Source organism: Protopterus annectens, chromosome 2.part0 (genome assembly GCF_019279795.1).
Source record: "Protopterus annectens isolate FY-2018-M chromosome 2.part0, PAN1.0, whole genome shotgun sequence".
NCBI classification, from domain to species: Eukaryota; Metazoa; Chordata; order Ceratodontiformes; family Protopteridae; genus Protopterus; species Protopterus annectens.
This window is the reverse complement of record NC_056728.1, coordinates 982,009,062-982,027,747: the sequence shown is the minus strand read 5'-3', so window position 1 is coordinate 982,027,747 and position 18,686 is coordinate 982,009,062. Positions and strand designations below refer to the sequence as shown.

The 18,686-nt window shown below is 41.2% G+C and overlaps 1 protein-coding gene across 1 annotated transcript in view; it reads right to left on the bottom strand.

Annotated features, from left to right (window-relative positions):
- Positions 1-18,686, bottom strand: part of SCARB2 (scavenger receptor class B member 2) — a 1,439,240-nt gene that overhangs the window by 565,167 nt on the left and 855,387 nt on the right. Inside the window, exon 5 of the mRNA XM_044060371.1 lies at positions 4,603-4,676. Within this exon, the coding sequence (XP_043916306.1) occupies positions 4,603-4,676 (74 nt within the window). The remainder of the gene's footprint in view (positions 1-4,602; positions 4,677-18,686) is intronic.

Below are 18,686 nucleotides of genomic sequence, written 5' to 3'. Positions count from 1 at the left end.
GCTAGCAACCAACAACCCAGATGTGGGAATATATGTTCACAGGTTCATATGCAAATACTAAATAATCAGTCTACAGACTATTACAAGCTTAGCCAAAAACCAGAAGCCAAAATCAAATCCTATACCTTATGTCTATGAGATAAAGACCTTAACCATTACAATCTTTCCTTCAAAACAATGAAACTTGGATTTGAGCACATACATGCAAAGCACAATGGATTAGCAGTCATTCACCTAGGCCCCTCAGCCATCTCATCTATTCCCTTGAGTTTCATATGAGCTGCGACTACCAACATGCACTTGAACATACAGATGGCTGTGATGAGAACAAAGGGCAAGGCAGAGAATTGGTGGTGAGTGGCTCACAGACATTAATTAAAGGTACCTCCTGGATGACTTTTTATGTGGAGGTAAGCATTCTGAAGATCCTTGGAGCACACCCAGTCATTTATCTAAAGACAAGGTAAAATGGATTGCATTTTGACCATCCAAAATTGGATGTTTTTAACTTACTGATTAGGCCGCTGAGAACCAGTACTGGCCTGAAGTCCTTTATTTTTTCTGGACCTATGAATCTGGACTAAACCCCCAGATCCTGTCGGATCCTGTGACCCTCTTCATAGGTCATTTATTAAGAAAGTAATTATTTCTTTTTTCTTCTGTAACGTCAGGCTCCTACCATACCCTCCCCAATACTATGTGCATCATGAGGCCCAGTGGAGGGTTCTACCCAGGATGAGTCAGACCCAAAGGCTTCAAATAACACCTCCACATCCTAGAAAGAGGAATGGTCTGAAGGCCAGGTTCCTCTCTCGTTCATTAATTCAAGGACCTCACCAAACATGGCACCCTTAAGAGGAGAACGATGGGAATATTTCCTTTCGTTCAGGTTGGTGTCAGGGACTCCATCAAAGAGTCAATGAACCTCATTTTGCATGTTTCTGGATGATCTAGTAGAGAGTCATCCAAATTTCCAGAAGCTCTACATGAACCTCCTGATGAGGTTGGGCAAAGCTCTGCTTTGCCCTTGGGAAAGGCAAAAACAAGAAGAACATACTGAAGGGTGCCATATGGTGCAGTTGAGGTTGATGAAGCATCTGTGGTCTTTCCTGCAGTGGAAGCAAACATCCTCTCAAAAAAGACCAATCCTGAGTCGATTGGCACTGAACCTCCAAAGTGATGCTGTATTGGTCTTCAACAAAGTGAATGTCAATGGTACTGAGAATGGAGACACTGACACCTAGAAACTGAATAACTCTATCATTGAGATTGGAGACAAAACCTCAGATGCCATGGACCCAGACACTGAAAAACATGCCGAATAAGTTGGAGCTGGAAACAGTGTTGAAGACTCAGCAATGTGGATCTAGCCCAGACTCCATCAACTACAAGGCTCTCAGAGTCACATGACTCTAATGAACAAAACTCAGTGCAGAGAAATCCAAAATAGCTGGAATCTGAGAGGCAAGGAAAGAGACATTAACTCCAACACCACCATTACTTGTGCATATAAAATACTGCACTATAACTATAGGAAAAAAAACAAAGGAAGTTAGAAAGGATTAGAAATTGAGACTGGATAAGCAAATCACAAAAGCAATGGGATGCTAAATATGTATATAAAGTCTAGAAGATTTAGGATTGGTGATTGGAAGTGTTTGCCTAGGCACTTTTTATACGTCAAGCAGACTCCAAAGAATTTTTCCACAGGTAGATTGCAAATGCTGGAGGTATGATGCGATAGAAAGAGGTAAAGGAGGACATACTTTTTGGGACTGTAATAAGTTAGTAGACTTTAAAAACTCTCTGCAGATTACTCCATCAGAAATACTGGGTGAGCAAACTGGTTTAACTAAGGAAGTTATTTTCTGAGCCGTGATACAAGATCTTAACTGCCTAGACATATTAAGGCACTGCTGCGTTTAATTCTGGTGGCTGCCAAATAAGCATTTAATACAAAATGTAAATCAAAGTCTAAAAAATTGCATTAGAAATAGTGACTACAATAACAGAGATAAAATAACTGAAAGTGGGATCTGTAGAAAAGGGTAGGAGCAAATTACATAGAAAAAATGGGCATTATGGACAAAATGCATGGGGAATAATGTTTCGGTTGAGGAATGAGGTTAGGAAAGACAGAATCTTTAGAAAAGGATAGGAGCAAATTACATAGAAAAAATGGGATCTGTGTGAACAATACATGCAGAATAATGTTCTGGTGGAATGAGGCAGGAATTGAAGGAGCTATGTAATGTTCAATTGACAATGACTGTACAGAAGATTTTATGTGATATATAATGTTTGCAACTGAAAATGCGAACATGGGTTGTTTTCATTTATATAAATGTATGCTTGCCTATGTCATAAGTGATAATTCAGTAAAGATATTTTTCGTTTAAAAATAGGACTCCAAAACAACATGCCAAAATATGGAAAAGGGAAGGAAATGATGGATCAACCCATTCCACCCTTGCAACTTAGGGGATGTGATTAAACCTATTTCAATTTGTGCAAACAGCCTCATCATCCTGTCCTACTCTAACTCAAAGGAGGTCCCGTAAAGACCTAGTAGACCTGATGGAGGAAGGAGATGGTAAGCAAAAGGGAAGGAACATGGAGAGCTCTTGTTTTGATGAGCAGCTGCTGGATGGTCGTTTTGGAAATCTGTCAGAAATAATCATAGTCTCCATGCAGGAGGTGCCTGGCACCAAAGAAATAGTCCATACAGAGAATGTCAGTACTGGAAGTGGTTGTGGAGGTCCATATAAGGAGTTTTTGTCAATAGGGAGAAAAAGGCTTTCCTTTTTCTTTTTTCCCCTTTCCTTTTCTTTCTGTCTCTCCTTCTCAACATATTTGTGTATGATGCATGGACGTAATTTGTCTCCCGATACAGTGTATGTGCGTACATTTGCATGAGATGCATGGGTATAATTTGTCTCCTTCTGATACAGTGTATGCAAACACATTTGTGCACAATACATGGATGTACTTTTTCTAATTCTGATACACCGTACGCACGAACATTTGTGTATGTGCGCTTGTGTACAATGTGTGGATGCAATTTATTATTTCCTGATGATACAGTGCACGTTCATATATTCATATACAATGTATGGGTGTAACTTATTCTCTCCTGCTGATATAGTGCATGTATGTTTGTGTACAATGTATGAATGTAATTTTTTTCTAGCTGACAGAGTGTATGTACATACTTCTGTGTACAATGTATAGATGTGATTTACAGATGTAAACACCAGACCTTCATCACGGGGTAGAACCACTGCTACTGCTGTGGTTTCATAATCTGGCATAATGCAGTTTCAAATGTTTAATATTTTTTCCTGAACTAGATTTACATCTTTAAAAAAAATATATAGATGCACTATCTGTGTTAAGCAGCACTCACCGATTTACTTCTAACCAGTGATGCATAGTCACTCAATACAGAAGGGCAACCTACCATTGCAGAGTTACAGTTATCTGTAAATGTGTCATGCAAGAAATGTAAACTAACAAGATTGCAGGCATTGTTCTTCAACCATATGTAGGACAGCTCTATTTTATTACATGCAACCAAAGCAGATGTGGGCTACATAAGCAAGCAAGCAACCAGAAACTAGAAGGAGAAACTCAAAATAATTAAAACTCTGAACAAATGGGTAGAAAAGTTAATTTAGCCTGTGAATCAGCCATATGTTTAGGCTACTGCAGACCACCTTAAGTATTTCAGTTCCTCAAATTGTCCCCATATCCAAATGAACTAGAGTTATGGTAAGAAAGATTTTTAATGATCTACCACCTATCACTCATTTTCTTGCAACTAATGCGCAATGAAGTCAATGAGATGCACTCATGTTTTCATGTGTTAGAACTTCTCCTGCTATCTTGCTACACACTCCTGACTAGGTCCCCTGATCTCCACTAGTGCCCAAGTGTGACAATAACACTAACCTAAACCTAACAGGAGGGTTAATGCATAATAATTCATATTACAGAGACCGTAATATGCAGTAATAATGCATACTACTATCTCTGTGTTCACACACTGAAAATGAATTGTCAGAAAGACAGCTTATCATACCCACTTTTTATAAGACAGGTTTCTGAAAAGGCATAATCCCTATAGAATATCTGTATAACAAATCTCAGTGTTTTTGCATAACTACATTACCCAAACTGTGATTTGAATAGCAGTAAATACAGCACAATAACATCCACTTTTGTATACTCTGGACACGATTCTCACTGTGGAGAAAATATGTAGAAAAATGCTGCCTGAATCATTAGAGAGTAATGCTAGACTACAGTGAACAATGGATGAAAAGAAATAATGGGACACAGCTAATGTAAGCCAGCAAATGTCCTGTATCCCATGGCACGGCAAGGCACACAGCTGGGCACTGCCAGAGACATACAAAGCTGATGTGTGTCGAACAGCAGTTTTTATTCCTAAAAAGAAGCCTGCTTTTTATGTTTAAAGGAAACAAGTAAAAATAAATAAGGAAAATTCAGTTTCTACTTCAGGTTTCTGAAAATTAACAGCAAAGAGCAACAGTATGGTTTGTACTTACAAAACAGATAATCTGGTGACTAAATGCATACCTGAATGCTGCAATTTTCTGAACATGAACATTAACTTGGAGTCTCTTAGCAGCCCTTATCAGGATCCCTGTTAACTAGGAAAGAAAGAAACAAAGAAAAACATAAATAAACTATAATGTACAAGAACATCACCATTAGCACAGAACTGGTTCCAACATCAGACTAAACACAATGCAATGGCCCAAGTAGCTCTTAGCAAATAACCCTAAAGCACCTGTGGGGAGAGTCAACTCATCCTACTTAACTCTTGCCTTCTTCCTCGCCCAAACAGACTTCTCTTTACTAATCATCATCTGCAATTTCTCTTCTGGTTGACTTTTTTAGAATGCTTTTAATTGAAATTGGCTTTGTGGCTCTGTCCCTCTGTGGTTCTATCTTGCTAAGCCAGTTTAAATAAAAAGCACTGTAAGAATGACAGAGGGACAACAGTTTAGTCCAAGTAAAATATTGTCCCTTGGTCATTAGCAATACAATAAACACACACTCGTGCACACACACACCAGATCCATTCACAATAACATAGACATATACAGACAAGCGCACACAACAGACTCTTCCATCTCCCTACATCAATTCCTCCACACACACACACACACACACACACACACACACACACACACACACACACACACACACACACCACGAGTGGCTTTAAGTGAAAACACAGACACGCACACACAAACTCTTGCAGCTCCCTACATCATTTCTTACACACACACACTGCATTTCACTGGTATATGTGTTCTATACTCGACTGAAATTGATTTCTCAAATTTGCAAGGATTAACTACAAGCCCTGTCTGTCCCTGTCTTTAATGCAGCCATTCCATCATACGTGATGTCACTGACATTCTTGTACTTGCTGTTGTGTGATCAGCGGAAAACATTCTAAACATGGTATTGGGGTGAACCTTTAGGTGTATTTCAAGTTTCTGACAGTCTTCAGACTTTGTGTTAATATCTCCTAGTGTATATGGTGCTGGGTGTCTAAACTGACACCATCTGCTTGCCTATTAGCTGACTGGCAGAAGAATACGAGGTGCATAATCATTGCCACTAGGCAAGATCTGTACCACTCTTTGGGGGAATTATATAGTGATTAAGCCTTAACCTTTAAAGTGAAACTTGCATTTCCATTCACCACAGTCTCTTCTAAGAATTAAGGCTGAATGTTTACAAAGTGGTCGAGCAATATCAGCATCAATTTCTTAGAACAGATTAAAAAACAAAGGATGTTGCAGGTCTTTAATGCTAGGGTGTTGGTTTAATGTAGACAAAAGTTATTCCATTAGATAGCAACATCAGTTAATAACTTTTTAACGTATACTGAAACACAACTAGCCTACATTTAGATCTATACTGTTACAGGATAACGAGTCTGACTCTATTTTAAACTAATGGCAGAGGAACAATATTTTACTTAAAGATAAAAATAATGGGAGATAGAATTTTTTAGTCTAAAAAAAATAGTGGCCCTCTGTCATTAGCGAAACAATTAATATTTAATATTTAATAATAATTACATTAATATTTTACTTAAAGACTAAAAAGTACAAAAATGTATATATAAAAAGATTTTTTAATAAAGAATTCTTTTTATTTTTTTAAAGTAAAAAAATAAGGAAAAAAAATGAAAACTATACAAAAGAAACACAGAAAAGACAATTTCTGAAAAGCAGTTGAGGTTGGTTTTGCCAATTTCTAGTACTACTTCTGGCCTTGAATGCTTTTCTGAAATCAGCATGTTTCTTTTGCAAAGTTTTCACTCATTTTCCTTATTTTTTTACTTTTTAGCGCGACTCAATAAAAATAATTTTCTTTTAATATTTTTATACTTTATTTCAATTTGATAACCGGGAAAGTGGACTGACTGACATACCCTTTTCAGCCATGACCCAGGCACCATGGTGCAAGACACTAACAGAAAATTATACAAAGATTAACAAATACATATAGTTGTACAGTACACTAATAAGGTAGAGAGAATACTTTTGCATGTTATTTACATTACATACAATTTAGGTATGTATTCAACCAAGGGTCATCTGTTGAAAGTATATCTTTTATTAGTAAGATGTGGCTACACCATGAGCTGCAAAGATTAGCCATTGTCAAAGTATTATTAGCATATGGAGTCCTTTAACAGTTGTTCTTTCAGTTTGTTTTGATAAAAAAAAATATGCCTGCCCTGTGTATAAGAATAAAGATTACTTTCTGTTCTGGCTTGGCAACCTCCCACCACAACCAATGCCAAAGGTCAACTCTTCTTACTGTGTCACAGCCCATACCTTGTGTGTGTTCCAATCCTTCTCACCACCATTTTTCACCCTTTCTGTAAATGTGTTCATCCCTTGTCATCCCTACTGCATGCGTTTGCATAGATTCATTTTAAGCTTGCTACCAAAAATTCACAGAGAAACTTAACCACAACACCCCTTGGTACTGAAAGTATATTAGTTACCCCCAACTATGAAGTTTTTTTAAATATACCTCATACATGAATTTATATTTTCATATCCAATTGTTAAATGTAGTTTTGAAAGAAGACAGGGTGTTATTCTGTTTGATTTGTAGATGATGCTTTTATTCCAAAAGGCAGAGAATAGTCTGGGTTACAAACTTGTTATGAGAGCACGTGTCACTGATCTTGCAGAAGTTAAGCTCTTTGGTGTAAGCTAGAACATTGGTTCTGCAATGGTGGAAGAGGCCAAAAAGATTAGGAAATTCCAGTGCTTGAAAACCAAAGCACATCATCTCTCAGAAGTGAAAGAGTACAGGGACAGGGCTTTTAGTTTTTCAGAGAAGATTAAATTGCTTAGTTTTTCTGTATTGTTTGATCCCCACACACACTCTCATCCTGCATCTACATATCCTGTTTTTCCTTTGTTTTCTCTCATATCTCTTATCTATTCTCTGCTTAAAAAATGTTTAGATCCTCTTCGAAAAAGTAACCTACCTTCCCACCCTCATGCATTGCGATCTCACAGAGATTCTTCTTGTGTTTTCCACTGTTTACTGTCTATACCTTCCTACTCTTCCATACCCCCTTTATCACCTCTTTATGATGCTGATCTGAGTGGTCAAATGTATTTGACCCTTCCCAAATGAGAAAACACAGACTTTTATGAGATGTTTATCATGGTGCTTTCTGCACTCTGCCCCAAGTGCATTTCATGTTGTAACATGGTGTGTATCCAATTTCCAAACAGAACATGAAGCTCCCTGCTACTGAGTTGGGTGTAAATGAGGGTTCTCCTCACATACCAGATATTGCAGGTTACACTGCTGAACTACATATCTCAATAGCTGCTTAGTTTAGTCTGTGTGATAACTTTGGTGCTCACTACATCATGCAAAAGCAACAAAACACTGATCAGCTATGCATCACACAAAACTTGTACAGCTATAACTAGCCATGCTGCACAGCCTATGCATAGTTGCTGTGCAATCATTCCTTAAAATAGTAACTTGACTGAGATTCTTATATTTTATGTAAGACTTCTTAGCATCAAAGCAGACTTCCTTATACTTTCTTCCATAACTTCGGTGAGGAAAAGCATAAGAACTGTACTGGAGTGTGTGTTACAGTAGGGTGTAAGTCTTGCATGATGAATCACAAAACATTTTTCTTTGGCACAAATAAACGTTGGGGATGGCAGGCATAACACACAACCTCTTTCCTTGTGGATCAAGAACATCACCACAAATAATCAAGGACTAAGGCACTAAATCAGTGACAGATTGACTAATTACTAGCAGTACTGACTTAGAAAGCTGATAGGATAAAATAACTTGAATTAACATGTATTTTCTGAATTAAAAGAAACCAGTAAAAATATGATGACTGTTACTTGCTCACTCTGACCTTTTCTTAGAAAAACAGTAATGGAAATTCTTGAAGGTATCATGACATGTACATCTCCATGTATATGCCACTGTCACCTTTCGTTATTCGGCAAAGAAGACATTCAGCACCACAAAGGACTGGCTCCACGGTCATGCAGAATGCTAATGAGGCAGTCTGGGGAGTGGCACATGCTAATTAGTCATGTGGTCTCTCTTCCAGCATCATCTCCGGGAAGGCAGCTACACATTGTGCAATTCAAGAAATTGCTCAGCCTTGTAAATCAACACAGATAGTCCCACCACACTGCAGTACTCAATGCAGCCAAAAAGACATTTTCAACTAACTACCGCTACTGTAGTATAGGGATCATAGAGGTGTGGGCCACTAAACAGCGAAAATTCATCCTTTAAGTGCCTTAATGGCACTGACATCATTAAGGAATCTGGGGGATCACTAGAAAAGAGGGGTACATGTTAGTTAAGTGCTTTAATGACAGCAACATCAGTAAAGTAATCATGGGATCAGGGGAAAACTAAACACCAGGGTATAAAGGAACAAACAATTACAGTGATCAAGGGTGGGTGTGGGGGGGACGAGCCACTGGGGGCATATTAGATATGAGCTGTAATGGTACTAAAGCTGATGTGTGTTTAATATTTGTGTTATGTGTAATTTAGTGCTTGGGAGTGTGAATGGGGGGGGGGGATGTCTACATTTACAGCAGTCTACTACTGCAACATGCAGATCAGTAATGATATGCACATTGCAGTAGTAACTGCAATTCAGAGACCTGCAAATTAACTGATAATGAGGTCTTGCGTCATCACGGCCAGCATAGCTCAGATTCGTAAAATACTGTGCTGTGAGAGTGGGTCCTTTCTACTGTGATCCGTAAAACTCTCGCTAAGACCTTTAATGAATTCCCAGGAATGCTTTAAAAATCAGATTTTAGGAATAATCTGGTTATGCTGTCACTTAACTTTGCTAACATTAACTTGCATATGCAAAATACTATTTTCTTTGTACTGTTTTATTGTTTCTCCTCTGGCGTCTGAGTCATGGCTAAAAGGGCTACTTGACCAGGACTCATACTTGGCTAGCAAACTGCAATAAATAAAAGTTCAGCTTCTTTGTGATCCTTTCAGGATAGTGGATATTGACACTGTAAGCTAAGCTTAAGTTGCTGTGTTTTATACCACTCCATTAACTGGCCAAACCTCTCTCACTTTTTTCACCAGCCCCATTTAGGTACGCAAGCATGTTGCAGCCCTGTCTCATTTATTTTTTTTTTCCTTTCAAGACCATCTGCAATATTACTTTTGTATTTGTCTGTTAACTGGGTGGTTACAGCAAGATTACCATGGATGTCCATTCTATAGATGAGTCATTCAAACACAGCAAACAGCAGAGCTAAATGGCATACCTAATATCTTGCTAGACAGAAACATTTGGTGGCAATTAAATAAATGCACTATCTAAATAACAAAAATATAGTATTTCTACAAATTATGAGGTTAAAGGACTATTAGTGCAAAAAATCAAGAATTTATTACATAGTCCAAAACCGATCAGTGTGGATGCCTTTCACTAATCTATCCTTGACCACTGCTACTATTCTCAGTACCCATTACCAACATAATAAGAAGTAACTAACTTGAAGTGTAAATATATTTTTAGGGGGGGTGTACCCCCACCTGCTGAACACTGATCTGCCTCTTGGACACTCATTCATTCCCCAGCTCCACTGTGGTGGGAAACATCCATCCACGAAGGGCAGACATGACAGCTGTCTGTGCCTTTGCTGGCATTCCAGATATGTTTTATTATGATTGGATGAACAACTGCCTTGGTGGTAATATGAGCACATATCACAAGGACTGCCTATGCCTCCGCTGCCTATGCATGCACTCTCCTCCCAATGTGTTTACAAGGATTACTGTCACTGGCTTAGTCAATCCTCCCCTGCATCTTGCTACTTCTGCCCTCCTATGGAAACTGTGTCATCCGAACAGTGGCTCATAGATGATTACTAGGCTAGCTGCCATTAAAGGCCATTTTCAGCCTGGCCAATTTTCCTTCAAAGGTATGAATCAAAACCTGTACCTTGTGTCTATAAGGCAAATACCTTAACCATTACTCCAATCCTCCAACCCCAAAATATCAGACTTATCTGTGCAAGTCATGCAGAACAAACATCCTTTCTCAAGTCTGCTCTTAAGAACTAGAGCCACTAATCAATCTCAGGTCACCTGGACCATGGCCTTGGCATTTTCACTCCACACAACAAATTCTCATTAGTGTGAACACAAGGTTACTATAGTTTGCACGGACAAACTCAGCATGGGGAGAAACAGGATGAGCTCTAAAATTCTGTTCAGACATAGAACTCTCTACCTGTAGCAGAGATCTCTTGAACTTATGACTGCAACAAAGACTTACCTGAAGATCATCATCTAATTACAATTACTACCACTACCAAGTTCTACTGGTCAAGTACTATTACAAACATCCTACTGAGCTAATCAGGCTTATTGCTGTATCCAAACCCTCTGATTCAGAAAAAGTGCAGTGAATTTGTACCAGTGACATAAAGGGATAAGCCTGGACTAAAGCCCAGGTGACCCAAGTTTAATTAGTGCCTTCGGAAACTAACAGAGTAACAAGGAGGATGTCCATGTCTTTCCTGAGGGAAGAGACAGTTATGGCCATCACTCTGTAAGCAGTGGTGGAGCTGGGACTTGGCAGTATTGATGCCAGGCTTGGAAGCAGAGGGAGCTGGGTAGGCATGTCTACCCTATAGATGGGGTGAGACAAGTGATCAGGGTGACTTGTCATAATCCGACCTAGTCTAGCGTTATAGTGTTACCACAGAGAGGGGATCAGGGAGTTAGGCCAACAGAAAAGTCCTTCTTTAGATGAATGACTGCACATCTGTTGAGCCCTTCTCACCTGCTTGCCCAACAGGAAGGGGACCTCCTCAGCACAGGACCTCCCAAAAGGGAGAATCTCTGGGTGACCTGAACTGCAGTTATGTGCTGAGATGGAGGCACTGAGTTGGAAGACAGGACTTGATGGGCAGTCATTGAATGGCAAAAATAAAAAAAAAAAAAGAAAAAGTATCATGACACACTGCATATCATGCTAAAACTCAGAATGTTCAGAAATGCTCTTTATGTTTTTCCTTATGTAATTTCAGGGGTGGGAGGACAGTTTGCTCTTTCAATAGTATACATAGAAATACCTGTACATGGCAGAAGGGTTTATGTTTCTGAAGGATTGTGGCTATGCCTGGATCCTATACTGCATAAAGGCAGACAAAATAGTTATATGTTCCATATGCTCCTGCACATTTTGTTCTGGTTACATTTCTTTTTGTTCTAGAAGTAAAATAGTCCAGGCTTACCTGACACTGAGGAGTGATGGCCTCACTTCAGTACCTTTGCCGATATGGGAACTGTTACCATTAGATTACAGCATATCAACTTTATGCAGTGTATGTTTGTTACTAAGAAAACAGGCAAGCGTCACTACAAAAAGGTAATGAAACTGCAAACAATGCATGGCAAAATTAAAGGGAACAGAGCATCAGTATGACAATACACATTTCTATGAAGGGTGTGATTTGTCAGTCTCAAAGCTACATGGCGGAATCTCCTTTCCACTGAAGCACAAGTGTCCTTAGAGGTAATTATAACATAATTCAGAAGTACAGAAGCCAAAGATTCTTGCAAAGGAAATTGTATGTAAAATACAAAAAAAAATGCAAAATGTGTGTGAATGTAGTTTCAGACTGTCTTCCAAAAAGTACAGTTGTGTACACTTACCATAAATCTAGATGTTCGAGGGTATTCACTGTTGCAGTCATCACATTTGGGTTATCTGCCTGGAGGTAGCCCTCAGCTGGCCTGAATACCAGAGTCTTCGGATTTCTGCATCGGATGCTGTTGCTTCTTCCATGCCTTCAAGTCGTCAGGGGATATAAAACATGCAGCCAATGCCATTACATCAGTTTTTCTTGCCCCAGATGTCAGATGCCCCCACAATAGGAAGCAATTACATGATATGGTACCTCTCCATCAAAAAGCAAATACACAAGATAAAATATATGCCAAACAAAAAAAAAAAGGTAGAGCCAAGAGAAGTCAGGCGGCTGGAGGGAGGGTAACCAGGACTGCAACAGTGAATACACTCGAACATCTACATTTATGGTAAGTGTACACAACTGTACTATGTTCTTCATGTTTCACTGTTGCAGTCATCATATTTGGGTCGATTCCCAAAGCTAAGGGAGGGAGGAGGTAGTTAAAGAGTATTAGGGCCAGCAATTAAGCCAAATCCAGCTCTGGATTTAGAAAAGATAAGCAGGTGGTAATGCTTGGTGAAGGTATGTACAGAGCTCCAGGTAGCAGCTTCCAGGATGTCCCTGGTAGCGACTCCTCTGTGAAATGCCATAGAGGTAGATGCAGCCCTGGTGGAATGTGATCTTATCCCCTGTGGGATAGGTTTTCCATGGTGCTTGTAGCAGAAATTAATGCAATGGGCTATCCATTTGGAAATGGTTTGCTTTGAAATGGCCTTCCCCTCTGCCCCTGCAGCAAAGCTAAGTAGCAACTGGTCAGATTTTCTGAGAGGCTTAGTCCTGTCCAAATAGAATCTAAGTTGTCTGTGCATGTCCAGAGAATGCAGTATCCGTTCCCCTTTATTTTGAGGATTAGGGAAAAAAGTAGGTAAATGAATGGGCTGGTTTAGGGCCACACTAGACACCATCTTGGGCATAAAGGATTATTAGTCCTGAGGGAAACCCTGTCCGCATGGAAAATTAAGGGTTCCACTGCCATGAGGGCATGTAATTCAGACACTCTTCTTGCTGAAGTGATGGCTAGAAGTAAGGCTGTTTTCCAAGAAAGGAATTTCAACTCTGTTATAGCAGCTGGTTCAAAGGGGGGGGGGGTGAGTTTTTCCAATACAAAGTTAAGGTCCCAGGCTGGAGTGGGAGCTCTCCTGGGGAGTCTTACATTTTTGGCCCCTCTAAGGAATTGTTTTAGCAAGGGGTGAGAGAAGAGGGGTGGGCTCAGTATTATAATGTGCTGAAATGGCAGAGGCATGAATCTTAATTAACGAGAAAGATTGGCCCTTGTGGAGGATTTCTGTTAAATAATCTAGAATATGAGGTAAGCTGAGCACCGTTGTGCCTATCCCCTGAGCCTGGCTCCAAGAACAGTATCTTTTCCACTTTTCAGAATAGGATTTTCTAGTACTAGGCCTCCTTGCCTCCAGAATGACATCCAGTACCTGCTTACTGAGGGATGCTATTAGCCAGGCTGCAGGGTTCAGCGTTTGAAGCTGAGGGTGCAGAATCTGGACCGCCTGCTGGGCCAGCAGGGAAGGGGTCTGAGGCAGGTGCCATAGCTGTAGCAGTGTCAGACTGTGCAAGAGGGGGTACCAGTGCTGGCGTGGCCAGTCTGGTGCAATCAGTATTGTCCTTGGCTTGTCCTGCTTGATCTTTAGTAGAACCTTTGAGAGGAGAGGCAGAGAGGGGAAGGCATAAACTGAGAGGCTTTCCCAGATAAAGGACAGCGCATCCACTTTCCAAGCTTGACTGTGGGGAGCTCTGATGTTTGTTCAACTGGTAGTTCTGAGGGGAAGCAAACAGGTCTACCTCTGGGGTCCCCTAATTGTTCCTCAAGAGGTTGAATATTTTGGGTTCTAGTTTCCATTTGTGTGGGTCCATGAGATTTCTGCTCAAATCATCTGCTTGGCAGGAACTGGGTTTGTAGGTGCACTTGGTAGTTCAAGGTTGTGTTCCACTGAGCCATGGCTAATCTGCATAGAGGGTAGCAGTGGGTCCTCCCTGCTTGTTTATGTACCACATAACTGTGTTGTCTGTCTTTACCAATAGTTGTCCTGGAAGAATAAGGTCTTTGAAGGCTATCAGAGCATTCTGTACAGCTAGCATTTCTATTTGATTGATATGCAGGTGCATATGTCTCGGGTTCCATTTGCCCTGAATGCACTGCCATGCCATGTGAGCCCCCCATGCATAGTCTGATGCATAGAGGGGATAAATGTATCACCAAACACCATCATACTAGGTGACTTCAATTACCCTAATATAGACTGGGAACACTACTCAAGCCCAAACACCCTAGCCCAAAAGTTCCTGGAATTCATAAACTCAAATGCCATGGAACAACTAGTCACCATCCCCACAAGAGGAGATAACATACTTGATCTCATCATCACGAACATGGGAGCACAATGTTCAACACCGGAAGTATACCCCTCACTGGTGAGATCAGATCACAAACTAATCTCGCTGGAGGTCCTCATCCCACCCCACCTGAAATAAAAAAGACCACAGTAAAGAACTTCTCAAAAGCTGACTTCACACTTCTAAAGACTAGTGTGGTCTCCTTTCAGGCCCCGAGCCGGAAAACAATACTCAAGCCGCTGAATCACTTACAAACGCCTTCTACCAGCACCTGCAGGACTGCATGGATAAGGCAATCCCAAGCAAAACAAAGACTCTTTGTACCAAAGGCAAGCGTCCAGTCTGGTGGACCCCAGCCATAAACAAACTCTACAACAAAAGGAGGAAGCTACTACAAGATAGAGCAAAATCCTTAAAAGGTAAGACACCCTTGATCACTATAAGTAAAAAAAATAAGAGCTCTCATAAAATCATCCAAAGCAAACTTTGAGAAAAATAGCTAAAGACTCAAAAGACAATCATAAGGCCTTCTTTAGCTATGTTAGAAACCTAGGAGGAAACTCCCAGATATGCTCAGAACTAGTTCAAAATGATGTGAAGATTACTGATCCTACAGACATTGCCAACATACTGGCTGACAGGTTCAGTGCAAACTTCTCCCCCCCTCCCCTAAAGCAGAGATATCTATACCAAATGAGTGCAGCCCCCAAACATCTCCAGCGCCCAAGTGAGAACTGCTCTCTCCAAAGCAAAAACACAGCATCCATGGGACCCGATGGTGTCCCCGGCTGTGTGCTCCACGAACTCAATGAGGAATTAAACCCACAGCTAGGACAGCTGTTTAATCAAAGTCTTACCTCTGGATACGCACCCAGGAGTGGCGCACTGCAACTGTGGTCCCACTTCACAAAGGCGGTGCCTCCACAGACCCTGGAAATTACCGCCCATTAGCTTGACAAGCCTTATCTGCAAAGCCATGGAGAGGATCATAATGGACCTCATAAATAAAGACATAGGAATTTGCAGACTTTGGATCCAACCCAGTTTGGCTTTGTCAAAGGCAGATCATGCCTTTTAAACTTGGTTGACTTTTGAAACAGTCACCAAAGCCATTGATGAGGAAAGGCAGTCCATACAGCCTACCTCGATCTGGCTAAGGCCTTGATACAATACCCCACTCGGGTATCATTGAAAAACTCATCAGCTTAAATGTTAACCCATACATCACAAGATGGGTTGCAAACTGGCTGAGTGACAGAACCCACAGGGTCAGAGTTGCTGGCGCCATGTCAGACTCAAAGCCTGTCACAAGTGGTGTCCCACAGGGCTCAGTCCTGGGCCCACTCTTGTTTGGCATCTACTTTTCAAGTACAAGCAAACACAGGAGGGTTATGGCTGACAAAGTTTGCAGATGACTGCAAACTGGGCCATAGTAGAAAACACATCTGACACAGATATCCTTCAGAAGGGTCTCACAGAAGCGGATAACTGGTGCCAGAGCCACGGCCTAAAGTTAAATGCCAAAAAATGCATAGTCATACCCTTCGGGAAAAACAAGGTTACCCCTAGCTACCAAATAGGTGGCAATCCACTGAGCAAAGAAGAAGTTATCAGGGACCTGGGGACCCAGGTTGATAGTAGTCTGTCATTCGACACCCATGTAGCTAAAGTAGTTAGGAAGTCCTTCTACATTGCCCACCTTATCATGAAGGGATTCTCATCTAGATCAAGGGAGGTCATAGTCTCCCTTTACTCATCACTCATCAGACCAATGATTGAGTACAATGCCCCATTTGGAATGTATCTGACCCGACACTTGCAGCAGCTGGAGAGGCCACAAAAGTTCCTCACCAAAAGGATAAAGGGTCTCAAAATCTGTCCTATGCTGCCCGACTGAAAGAACTCCAGCTCTATTCAGTCGCTACCTTGCTCAGAGGTGACCTTTGCCTAACATACAAGGCCATGTCAAACCCAGATTTGATGAATATGCTTCACCTCAAAAATCTAGATCCATCAGAGCCACAAGGGCGGAGACTTAAACCTCGACACGGCTATTAATAGGACGTGCTGGAGGGATAGATTCATCACCCAAAGACTCCCTATGCTGTGGAACAAAATCCCGGTACATGTGAGGCAGAGCACCTCGCTGGCCTTGTTCAAGAGAAATCTTGACCAATGGATGGGAGATCGCAGATATACCCCAGGAATTACCTCAGTGTCACTGCTCGACAGAGGCACAGCAAAATAATGGGTATAGTTCCCCATACTAAAGGGGTGGCGTAAGCCACAAAACAATGGGCTAGGCTTATAAATGCCCTCGGGCAGATAGCCTAGTATGAACCTATGAACCTATGAACCTATGATGCGTCTGTTGTTAGGGTTTGGGTGGCAGGGTGTAGAGTGAAATGGAGTCCCTTGTTGTGGTAGCAGGCCTCTGCCCACCAAAGGAGCTGTGAACTTAGACAAGGAATGATAGGAATCATTGTTTCCAGGTCCTGAGAATGTTGACACCATAGACCTTTTACATACCATTGGAGTTTCCTCATATGCAGTCTTGCACATGGAATTAGCAGAATTCAAGAGGCTATGAACCCCAGAGCTTGCAGTATTTTCCTTGCAGATAGCTGGGTTTTTGTGGCCAGTAGTTTGAAGTAGGTTGTCAAATAAACTTGTTTCTCCAAAGTGAGGAATGCCATCTGGGAAGTTGTGTTCAAGCTTGCTCCCAGGAATACAATCTGTTGGCAGGGTACAAGGTGCGATTTCTTTTCGTTGATGGTGTACCCCAGTGAGGTTAGAAGTTTCTTTACAAATGCCAGGTGTTTTAATAGCAGGTCCTGGCTTTCTGCCTGAATCAGACAGTTATCCAAGTATGGGTAAATTTGAATATTTCTCTGCCTGCAAAATGCAATGGCTGGAGCTAGACACTTTGTGAACACCCTGGGTGCAGTAGATAAGCCAAAGGGAAGCATGGAGCCTGCCCTGAAATGCAGATATTGTCTGAAGGATTCTCTTATTGGGATGTGCAGGTAAGCTTCCTTTAAGTCTAGGGTTGCCAGCCAGGCATCCTTGGCTAGCATAGGAAGAAGTTGTTGAAGAGTTAGCATTTTGAATTTTGAAACCACCAGAAAGGTGTTGAGAATACAGAGGTCCAGAATAGGATGCCAGGAGTTTTCTTTTCTGGGCACCAGAAAAAGTCTTGAATAAAAACCTTGTCCCCTTTGTTCTGCTGGGATAGGTTGAATAGCCCTGATACTGAGAAGAGAGAGAACCTGCTGTTGAGCCTCCGCCCATTGATTTGGGTGCAGGTCTGGCCAACCACTTGGGGTTTGTAGTGTATGGAAGTGGAATTTGTATCCCCGGGAAACTATATTCAAAACCCATTTGCCCTGAGTAATGAGTTCCCAGTTTTTTGCATGCAGGACGAGCTTTCGTCCTAAGGGAGCAAGTAGTTGAGCAGGGCTTGGAAGGGTTAAGGTTAAGTCATTGTGCCATTTTTCCATGGGGGGGGGGTGGCTTACTACTCCCTGCTTTGGAAGTGGGAGCCCCCCACTGCTTAGATCTGTGCGTAGCCTGAGACTGAAGTCTTGGTGGTCTGTTGTTCCTGGGTTTGAACTGAGAAGGCCTGGAAGGGACTGGAAAGGACCAGTTCTTTGAAGGCCAATGCCTACTGAACCTGGGAGGCTGTGCTAGTATGAAATCTTTAACAGTTTGTATAGATTTAGCCTTTACCTCTATCCTTTTGAGGACTTCTTCTGCTTTGTTGCCAAAAAAGCGGTCTTGGTTTAAGGGTGCATCCAGTAATTTAGTTTTAACATGATCTGGCAAGCTTTGTTCCTTAAGCCAAGCATGCCTTCTAAGTATAGACCCAGTGACAGCAGCCCGACAAGATGCTTCTAAAGCATCAAAACCATATTGTAAAGTATGTTTACCAACTTGTTTAGCAGAATGCATTAAATCTTGCAAGTCTCTGTGTTCAGCACAGTCAAGAATCAACATCATTTTCTGTTTAAGTAGTCCCATTATATG